At 40.0% G+C, this 11,743-nt stretch overlaps 1 protein-coding gene across 1 annotated transcript; it reads left to right on the forward strand.

Moving 5' to 3' along the window:
* Nucleotides 1-647: 647 nt before the first annotated feature.
* Nucleotides 648-6,295, forward strand: LOC126204374 (protein regulator of cytokinesis 1-like). The gene is made up of 2 exons (XM_049938747.1): nucleotides 648-2,186; nucleotides 6,257-6,295. Exons 1-2 carry the CDS (start codon nucleotides 648-650, stop codon nucleotides 6,293-6,295), a joined length of 1,578 nt encoding a protein of 525 aa, XP_049794704.1.
* Nucleotides 6,296-11,743: the final 5,448 nt, after the last annotated feature.

Below are 11,743 nucleotides of genomic sequence, written 5' to 3' on the forward strand. Positions count from 1 at the left end.
TTTTTTAATTTTTTTATTTTTTTAAAGGTGCAGGAGACTGATCACCAACTTCATTAGAATTCGACTGTGACATCGGCCTTATGCAGCTGACTTGTACAAAACCAGTGTTGCGAATGTCCTTACTGTGAAGAACAGGAGAATGAAATTGCGAATCTGAACCATCTACTGCTTCGGTGTAACAGTATTCTAAGAACGCAAAGAACTGTATGCAGCAATAACACAGAAAATAATTTCGTTACCAACCAGAGTTGAGACTATTTTACGAACGCTTGACATCAGCATGTATTCAGAATTAGCGAAATATCTTTTCTACACAGGATATTATGTGTGAAAAGTAGTATTGTTCATTAAACGGTAACACACTACTCTCCGAGCGCTAAAGTGTAAAATACAGGTGCCAATAACTGAATAAAGAACAAAAAAAAGGTCGTGATCTCATCATCTCTGGATTATATGACTCTTCTCTGGATTATAGAACATCTTTGCTGCTTATTTATCTCTCTGCCAATTACTTTCTGCTGCAGACAAGTCAGTGGTTTTCGCCGCCGAGTACTTTTGTTTTTAATAACACTCTCGACGCGTTTGCTGAAAACGTCACCTGTCGACTTTTGATTCGCAAACGGGAAGCGACTTGCCATCTTACCGACATGGAATATTCGAAGCCTCACGTCGCAGAAATTGTCGAAGCGAAGCTGCGGAAACTGCACGAAATATGGGACGAAGTCGGTTACGACGAGAAGGGGAAGCAAGCGAGAGAGGAGCTCGTCAAGAGGTACCTGCAGCAGCTGCTAGACGACATGATATCCGAAGAAGAGGGCAAAAAACTGTCTCTCGTGAGATCCATCGAGAGCCTCCTGCAGGAGTCGTTCCAGCTGAGCTCGGAAGTGGGCGGGGAGCTGTCCGCGGACGACCCGGAGTACGACGAGCTGCCGCTGCTGGAGGTGGAGAAGTCGCTCCAGAGGAAGGTGAGCGAGTACCGGGCGCTCAAGCGGGACCGCCTGGACAGGTACGCCGCCCTCAGGCTCCAGGAGAGGGAGCTGTGTCTGGAGCTGGGCACGCGGCCCAGGGAGGAGTTCGCCGACCTCGTGCCGACGGAGGAGCAGCTCGCCCACTTCCGGGCGTACCTGCAGGAGCAGGCGGCCGACAAGGACGAAATGAGAGCTTACTTTGCTCGGACGAAAGCAGAAGTGGTGAGAATAATGACCGAACTCGGCATGACTCCGCTGCTGGACTTTGAGAAGAAAGTGTTCTCGGAAGATGGTGCCGGGCTCGAAATGACCAGAGAGAACGCGAGTAAGCTCAGGGCGCTGCACGAAGAGCTGATTCTGAAGCTGGACTGTACGAAGGCGCTGGCTGCCGAGCTGAGAGAGAAACTGAGTGGGCTGTGGGAGACGCTGGAAGAGGACCGGCGCGTCACGGCGGGCTTCCTGCGGGCCCACCAGGGACACTCGCCGTGCACCATAGAGGCGCTCAAGCGGGAACTGGCGCGCTGCCAAGAGCGGAGACGGCACAGCATCAAGGCGTGCGTGGATAAGATCAGGGCGGAGCTGGCCGACCTCTGGGACAGGTGCTGCTTCGGCGAGCGCCAGCGGCACAAGTTCGTGCCCTACTATCTCGACTGTTACACCGAGGACTTGCTGGAACTGCACGAGCTGGAAGTGGAGAGGCTCAAGAGCTTCCTGGAGCGGCACGCGGACGTGTTCCAGCTGGTGGAGAAGAGGCGGGAGCTGTGGGACGCGATGGTCGACCTGGAGGACGTGGCCTGCGACAAGAAGCGGCTGTTCGACAACCGCGGAGGGCGCCTCCTGGCGGAGGAGAGGCAGAGGAGGGTGGTGCAGAAGGAGCTGCCCAGGGTCGAGGAGCAGCTGCTGCAGCTGGTGGAGCGCCTCAGGGCGGAGAACCGCGAGCAGTCGCTGCTCTTCTACGACCGGGAGCTGCCCGACTTCATAGAGGGTCAGTGGAGGGAGTTCAGGGAGAGGAAGGCGCTCCGGAGGGCGGCGGCGGCGTCGCACACCGACTGCCGCCCCAAGAGGAAGCTGTGCGCGTCGGCGTCGGCGTCGGCGACCGCGGAGACGCCGACGGGCGCCGCGGCGCTGGTGCCCCGGGCGCTGTTCGGCGAGCGGCCAGCGGGGGCGGAGGGGGCGGAGGGCCCGGCCAAGAGGCGCCGGCTGCAGCCGCAGCCCCGGGCCGCGCGCTCGCGCACGCGCACGCGCACGCGCACGCCGCGCTCTGCGCCAGCCGCCGCCGCCAGGCGCAGGCCGCCCTTCAGGACGTGACGCCCGAGCGCAGCCGGGGCTGCCCGAGCGGTGCGCGCGCACGCTGTCTGGTTTACCCGTCTCCCCGCTGCAGTGGTTCGTCCGATCCAAGTGGCCAAATGACTATCGCAGATACGAGATTTGCTGTCACGTTGCCATTCCTCGCTCCAACTTTACAATGACAGCACTGCCGTAAGTCACTGTTGATACAGTTTTGACCATTTTATACAGGTAACTGATGTTTTGTAAGAACTCTTCGCGAGTTTGATTTACCGTCAGAAAGTGGGTTCCTTCGGTACTTGAAACGTGGTTCCATCAACGCACGCAAAACATTTTTACCTTCAAAATGTAGAAATGTTTCTTAATTTATTTTATGTGCATATATTTGCTAATTTTTTCCTTTTTTCTATTTCCTTTCCCTCGTATTATTTTGCATGCAGAAACACGGGTCACGACTTGAAATAAACACATGCACTTCGAATAATTACTGCGTACTACCTAAGTCCGGTAAATAAACGGAGTGAAAATCATTATTCGACTAAATTATTTGTACTGTTCACCTTTGTCGAGGTTCATCAGCGTCTATACGCTTATTCATTTATTGTTTATATAGCCTGACCGTAATTTCCAAGAAATGGTACACATCGCAATCGCGGCCTCATTACGAGGGACGTGTATCGAACGCTCCCAGTCCGGAACCGCGCGACTGCTACGGTCGCAGGTTCGAATCCTGCCTCGGGCATGGATGTGTGTGACGTCCTTAGGTTAGTTAGGTTTAAGTAGTTTTAAGTTCTAGGGGACTGATGACCACAGCTGTTAAGTCCCATAGTGCTCAGAGCCATTTGAACCATTTTTGTATCGAACGCTCGACTCTGAAGGTGTTGACAAAACAGGCGACAAAAGACGAACGTATTGAAATAGGAAGTCATTAAAAAAACAGAGAATAACAGGACTTTTTATTACAGAAATGAAGAATATCGCTTATACTAGTCATGAGGTATATCGTCGCCGTACACAATACTGTGTCTGGCGCAGACACCATTCCCTTTTCGACACATCTCTTAGGAAAACTGGAGGAGTCCCACAGGAGGCAGATTAACCAGGTAGTCGTAGATTGTGAAGATGTAAAAAAAATGTAGTATTTACTCACATGGGACGTTCCGCTTTCAATGGAAAAAACAGTATCCATATTTCCAGCTTCGAGAGTCGAGTGTTCGATATATATTGAGGCCGCGACTTCGATGTGCACCGTTTCTTGTTAACTACCAACAATGAATAATAAGAATAATACGCATTAATAATAATACTAACAGTAATAAAGAGCATAAATAGTAACAATAATATTGATTATTGTAACACATTTGGAGCTGTGTTTAGTATCGTCAGAAACGGAAGAGGTAGTGAAAGAGGAGAAGATTGAAATGACGATAACAATAGCTGCTAAGAAAGAACAGACTGGAAACAGAGGGCTCTGTACAGGGAGGGAGAAGTGGTGAGGAAGAGTGAGGTGCAGAGAAGTATATGGAAGAGAGAGCCATTTTCATACGGGATGGACCTTCCGCTGTTTTTTTTTTTTTTTTTTTTAAACGAGTTTAATTTCTGTGCTATTTTGAGCAAGATCGTTCCAAAGTTGGGTTCCTGGTAAATAAAATACTTTTGAAAAGATAGCTGTGGTATATAGTGGTATAGAGAGGATTTTAATTGCTTGATGCTATGATATCAAAAAGTTTAAATCCTATCACAACTGTGGCTAGTCGTCCTGTAGAAGTTATATAGGTTAATACCGTCACCACAGGAAGTTTGTTGTTTAATAGGCGCTCATATTCTAGTCTATGGAGAAGTGTTGCTTGAGGAAAATGGGGCAGTATAGTTTACTCTCAGACAGCATACACCACCTTATATTTTGGTCAGTTGCAGAAGTGGTGCATGATAGTGGGGGTACTTTATGCGCTCCTGATTTCCACACTACATTCGTTCACAGTGTCACGTAATATTTTGCTTCATTATCAAGTATAATGTTACCACGAAATTATTTTCTCCCAGATACTGTTTCATTTGTACAGAAAACGCAAAGCGCATCACTTTCCCATTGGGAATCAGGGCATGTAAACTTGGAAAGCGGTAAAGTTTTCTGCTTCAGACGGTTGCGGGAATTTTCGCCTCTCCGCTCGCTCCGTTCGTCGACTTCTGTGGGCTACATGCGCAACATTCAGACAAAAAACATCCTAAGAAGCTCATATCATGAACAGGAAAAATAAAGACCTTGTAGTTAATTTTTCCTAAATAACCACCAGTAAGTACTCTTACGGAACAGATATATAATGTGCCCTATCATTAAATTCGTAATCTCCACGCACAATTGAACACTCTAAACTAGATGAGCATACGCATATGCTCGGTAGCAACATCACTCCTTAGTGTCAGTGTATAATTTATTGACTTCATCTAGAAAAATGTTCGCAAATTTTGTGAATTTTTGAAACAACTTTACTTGTAGAAAGAAATACGAGTAGAAATACATTATATTTTATTTTATGTACTTACATCTGATAACCTAAATACTACAACAAACAAAATTAATGTTCATTCCATAAAGCTCCTACAGCCGAATCCAACTGCTAGCTGATCGAGACGTCGTCTTCCGTTTAATGGCGTCATACGTGAATTACTGTATACCACCTGCGGCAGAGGTCGTCAAATTTTTTGCTTTAAGAGCCGATAATGACGTTGTGGAGCGCAACCTAGGACCAGATGTGTGCCGATCTTGCCATTAATTGGTAGCTAGCTGTAGCTACTGATTGCTAAAGTTCGGAACACTTCGCGTCGACTGTTCGCTGTTTCAATCTCTCAGTGCTGTTATCTTGGCTTAGCGGAGTTTTTTTCTTTTGCATTTAGTATTTACTCTTCGTCTTTGGAGTATCATTATTTCTATAGTGTTTCATTTTTCAATTTCTTCATACTTCTCTCTTTGATTTTGCTTGTTTTTGGCTACCGTTGGTGTAGTTCCTATGTAACATATACTGCTAACAAAACTTTTAATCGTGCAGCTTCTGTACGTGTTTTCGCAATGGCTGCAGCCTTGTACAAACTCTTATTTATAGCCAGTTGGAACATCTTGTAAGTTGCTTATCGAATACAAAATGGCAACCTCCGCGGTCCCAAAATTGTGCCACTGTAACAGCCAGAGAAAGTGTTATTGTGTTGGCTGTGTGAGCGGATGATTAATTTATTAACAACAGTAATTTTACTTATATTTAAATGCATTACGTAATATGAGACAAGACCATAAATGTTGACTGAATGTTTAGAATGTCGTTTTTGTTTTAATCATTGCGTTGTGTTTCCTTAATTTAACTTCATATTCCTTGGTTCAAATACGTGCTTCATTTGTTGATGATGCTCTCTATAATGCGCCTTCAAGAATCCATGTTACCTCCGTTTGAAATTTATACCATAGCAGCTGATCGGTACGAGTCGAGACGCCCGTGAATCGTTGGTACTGGAATACGAACAACAAAACGTTATTCCCCCTCTCACACCCTCTGACCCTGCAGTGGTCGCACCACTTACATCTCTGCCCCTGAGGTAAGCGAACAGCTTTACTTGGTTAAAATTAAACACATGTTACAATATTACTGCAAGCAGTTTTTTTGTTACTGAGCAGGAAAACTACTCTTAAGAAGCTCCGTTAGCTGATGTTTTTGCATACAGTAGTTGCTAGACACATGAGCTCATGAAATACGGCTGAGAATCGCTGCCCCAAGAGTACTCGATCAGGGCCGCCTGCAGTTCGACGACCACTGGTCTGTGGTCATCGTCAACTTTGCTAGTTACAGCGCTCTGATGGAAGAAAGCTGCACACGCTGCAACAGCGGAGGTTACGAACAAAACGCAAGTTACTGTATTTCACTGCATCACTGCAAAGATTTGAAATGTCGTATTTTAAAAAAACTAGCTTGTTTCTAAAAGATTAACAGTTCACATTTTTTTCATATTTACAGGATCTGATTTTGTGTGGAAATTTCAGCTCCAAGAAGTAATCACTTAGTATCACATAGTAATCATGCATAAACTATGTACTTAGAATGTCACAAATAATTAACAACCTGGATTCTGATCAGTTTTATCAATGTCTGTTCGTCATATTATTGTGACAATTCGTTGTCGCTCTCTCTGTCTCTTAATAATCCAGTTCAGTAGTCGGTGATCATTAGCATGATCAATTCTTGCGAGACGTTATTAGAACGCATTGTACATGCTATGTTACAAAACTGAAGATAATCGCCGCCTTATGCAAATGCAGTTTGTAATTTTGTTTTACGTGTACATGTTTCAGCACACTACGCGCTGTCTTCGATGGATATGCTTTTTATTCTGCCTCAGTTGTTTAGTATCTGTACCAAATGCATAAAACAAGGTTAACTGTTTTAAAATTTTATTTTTGTGGGGGTCCAGAGCCCCAAAGTGTTTTGTGAATGAAAACATGTTCCAGATAGGCTGGATTATTATTGTATTATCTATGCGCTTAGCCACTTTCGACTTTTGGTCATTTTAAAGCACTTTTATAAGCTTCCTGCTTAATGTAAAATGACGTCGGAAGCTTAAGATACGTACTTGAAAATGACCAAAGGTCGAAATTGGCCAATCTCATAGATAATAAAAGATGATACAGCCTACTGGGATCATGTTTTCGTTCACAAAACATTAACTGTGTCTTGCAAAATGCGGAAATTCACTTCAATTTCTCTTTGCAACAAAGGTAAGGACAGTTAAAACATAAAGTTTTAAGCATGGCTGCGTTTTCAGCGATCGTTACAACGTAGAATTAATGCAATAACAGCCCTCGGTCGCAAAATGAAGCCTTTTGGCCTACGTTTCGCCCACTTCTGAGTGCCTTCATCAGAAATAAACATTTAAACTGGCATGTCATGTATAAAATAATTAACAAGAAATAAAGCTTTAGTCCAAATGATAATTATTTCAACGCTAACTTAAACTTTATCAGTATTTCTGCATTGCTCTGCAAAAGATGTTGTAATTACAACATCAGGTTTGTCGAAACTGTTGTGGGATGTACTGGGTCCACATGTCCAAAGTTCTTTGTATAAGCGAACAAATATTGACTTTGTATGTACTACACATGTTTATACACTTCGGGCATCGTCAGCGTTGAGGCGATCTGTAGTATTACGAACGATGAATAAATTTTCAACCGCCAAGATCGCTAAAATCATTTATTAGTATGAATGACCGATTTCCACAATTCTGCCATCTTCGGATCTGCAAGAGATGGGCCCGAAAATGCTACGATATAGCCACTAACATAAGTATATCCAAAGTTTGCAATACAAGGAATAGCAGCATCCATGTGTTTAAATCATTATACAATCTTCTCCTTCAACACAGCAAGTGGTGTTATACAATGTACGTCCATGTTGGTATCGTGAGCTATACTAGAAGTTGGCAATGTCAGTTTTAAAATAACGGCTATTTAGACACAAGCTATTGCGCTGATTGCAAGGGCTCCCATTTATCACCACTTCACAACTGACATATCACAGTACAAGCATCGTCAGTGATACGTAAGTATATCAGATGGCGCAGTGGTAGTACAAATCGATACTACCATCTCACGTTAGATTAAGGCAGGGATCTACTATTCCAAATAAATCACATATGCCTAAATTACCGTAATAACATATAAGCCATGTCAGTATCTTACATTAAGAGAAAAAAAACTCACTATAAGATCAACTGCAACAGTCGTAAAAAAGTAATATATACATAAACCGTTTTATAACATTTTAGAAATTAAAATAAACATTTTCGTAACATTGTTAATAATTCTTTAACAAATTTTCCTTCACCCAAAACCACAGCCAATACAACAACATATAACCGATTAAAAGCTCTCTATGTATGGCTAATGGTATCATATGTAGATTGATAACAAAAGGTCGATATCTACAGGCACAGATGTGATACTTCATCAAGATTACATTCAAAGTATGTGTATCTACAATGGGTCTATTTAATGTTTGTGCTTTTGTCGTCAATTACGATGTTTACAGGAGCTTGTCCAAGATAACATCTCACTCGAGGCACTGATGGAATCTCGTCACTTGATGCCTATGTGTAGTCTCATAACCTGTACAATTAATATTTTGCATTCTGTTAGCAAACATGCTGCTTGCAATAGCTTTTATATGACAATATGTCGTTTGGCTTCAAGGTGAAGCTCGCTACCCTGTGTCTACCTGCAGTTACATCACCAGATATCTAGATGAAATCTGTTCCACATTTGACGTATCGGCATTCAATTAATTTATCACATGGGATTGCAGTTGCCCCTAAGTGAACCATGAACTATGTATTTAGAAAATTTTCTATTTTTTAAGGTGTAATGCATAAATGAACTTACAACAATATGTTGTGAACTCACATTACCCGAAACCTAATTACAAACTCATCACCTGAAGTCTGCATTAAGTGCCTTTCATTCTTTACTATTATCTAAGATAATTTATAGAGTTAGTTAAATGTATAGCATTAGAGTGACAATCTAAAATAACTAAATAATTAGTGCACCTTGGAACGTGACTGAAAGGAAGTAATGGTCTCTTAAACCAAATAATAGTAAATTAATCCCTACTTCTGATGAGGAATTTTAATCCAAATCGCTCAAATATCACCAATCATATGATTCTCTCTAGTCATTATATTTTCAACAACTTTAATTTTATTAAATCAAATAAACTTTTTCTCTTTTAAACCTAATCTTATTAAAATAGCAGAAAAAAACAACTGAAATAAAAAATCTAACATCAAAATAATAACAAATCTATTCCCAACATTTGATCCATCTACTAATACCTTTAATTTATCATTAAATTGATATAGAACTTTTTTAGGACTGTTATTAATTCCATCATTATTTTGACCTACATGATCACAGATTAATATTAAATTAAAATCAACCTTAAATAATAAATTTAAAACATTATTAGGACCAAAATCATTTAATGGAACAACATTCATCTTTATTTCAATTTTCATTATAATATTACTCAATAAAAATAAATGTCGTGTGACTAGGGCCTCCCATCAGGCAGACCATTCGCCAGGTGCAAGTCTTTCAATTTGAGGCCACTTTAGTGAATTGCACATCGATGGGGATGAAATGATGATGATTAGGACAACACAACACCCAGTCTCTGAGTGGAGAAAATGTCCGATCCAGCCAGGAATCGAACCTGGGCCCTTAGGATTGACATTCTGTCATGTTGACCACTCAGATTCTGGGGGTGGACATATTATTCAAAAATTTCATAGGACTACCCCTTATATCTTTACTAGAACAGGACACCTAGCACTAACATTCGCAATCGCCTTACGTATATGATTAAGATTAATATTATTTCGATGAATCAGTCACACTAACCATATATTTATACATCTTGTTCCCCAAAGTACACCACCTGTAGTAATATCATTTACAGTATTAACTGAAACAATTAGAAATGTTAATCGTCCAGGTACATTAGCAGTATGACTAGTAGCAAATACAATCGTTGGACACTTATTACAAACCTTATTAGGAAACACATGGCCATGTATAGCAATAAATTTAATTTAATAAAGTGACAAATTCATTGGTGAAATACCTCTATTAATCCAAGCTTACATTTTCTTTATATTCAAACCACCCATTCCAGTTAGTAGACTATAGACCTAGGCCATAAACAGGAGAAATTGCAGAAATAGTTCTAGTATCAGGATTAGAAAAATTATTTCATTGATTCAATATTAACCTATTGATAATTGGATTTGGAATTACTTTATTAACAATAATGCAACGACGACAAGATGTAATTTGTGAAGGAACATATAAAGATTACATACAGGATTTGTAGCTATTGGATTACAATGAGGAATAATTTTATTTATTGCATCACAAGTTTTATTCTTTGTATTATTCTTCTGAGCCTTCTTTAGAAGAAGACTAGCCCCAACAATTGAGTGAAGAATATTATGACCACCAATAGGAATCCAACCTTTTAATCCTATACAAATTCCATTACCTAATATAGCAATTCTTCTACCTTTAGGAGTAACTGTGACATCTTATAGAATCTAGTCAAACCCAAGCATTACTAGGATTATTCTTTACAGTACAGATATGATTATATTTTACAATCCTTCAAGCATACGAATACTGAGAAGCACCTTTCACTATTGCTGATGCACTCTACAGATCAACATTCTTTGTTGCAGCAGGCTTCCATGGACTTCATGTAATAATTGGAACAATCTTCTTAACAGCATGTTTACTTCAACATTCAATAAATCAATTCTCACCAAGACACGACTTTGGATTTGAAGCAGCAGCACGATATTGACACTCTTAGGTGTAGTACGATTATTTCTATATAACTAAATTTATTGATGAGGTAGATAATTGTTTTTCTAGTATAAATATTACACTTGACTTCCAATTAGAAAGATTGATATAAATCAAGAAAAACAATCCTGGTATTATCTACAAGAATTTTTATTAATTTATTATCCCAATAAAAGTTATAATCAGGGCAGCAATACTATCAAAGAAATTAATCAATGACATAGAAAAAAGATCACCATTTGAATGTGGATTTGATCCAAAAAGATCAACACAAATACCTTTTTCCCTCCAATTCTTTCTGATTGATAATCATTGATGCAGAAATCTCATTAATTCTACCAATTGTGATTGTTATAAAAACATCATATACTCTTATCTGAACAGCATCTACAATATTCTTCAAGCCTAGTCCTATTAGGAGGACTATACCATGAATGAAATCAAGGAGCTTTACAATGAGAGGAAGAGATGGATTGTAGTTAAGTATAACATTTGGTTTGCATTGAGAAAGTATTGACATAATCAATCAACCTTAAACAGAATAAGAAGTGAAATATTGTGGTCAGTTTCGATCTGGAAAGCTGGTAAATAAGTACCCTTATTATTCATTAATTGAAGCCAAAAAGAGGCATATAACTGTCAATAATATAATTGAACTATAAAGTTCCAATTAAGGAAATGTAAAGCCAATATGAAAGCTATAAATTTAAATAATAAAAATTTAATATTCAAGCAATAGAAATCAAAATAGCGACATCATCAATCCTATTAGATAAAGCTGTTAATATACCAGCACTATAAGACTTTACATTTTGATAATAAATAACTAAACAATAAGAAACCAATCCCAAACCATCTCAACCTACGAAAATTCTAATCAAATTAGGACTAATAATAAAAGACTATTGAAAGAATAAATATCAGAACAATAATAATCTTCTCATCTGCTATATAATCCTCTCTATAAGAAATTACCAGAGAAGGAATATGAATATATATATATATATATATATATAATAAAAGTCACAAAAATTTGAGATACTAAATCCAAAATTAAAGTCAACACAACCATAGAACCAGTTCAATT

Source organism: Schistocerca nitens, chromosome 9 (genome assembly GCF_023898315.1).
Source record: "Schistocerca nitens isolate TAMUIC-IGC-003100 chromosome 9, iqSchNite1.1, whole genome shotgun sequence".
Taxonomy (NCBI): Eukaryota; Metazoa; Arthropoda; class Insecta; order Orthoptera; family Acrididae; genus Schistocerca; species Schistocerca nitens.

Excerpts from the sequence above, each read along its gene's own strand:
- LOC126204374 (XM_049938747.1), top strand. The coding sequence starts at position 648 with ATGGAATATTCGAAGCCTCACGTCGCAGAAATTGTCGAAGCGAAGCTG. Across the intron at positions 2,187-6,256 it reads GGCTGCAGCCGCAGCCCCGG|GATCTGATTTTGTGTGGAAA; the intron begins GCCGCGCGCTCG and ends TCATATTTACAG.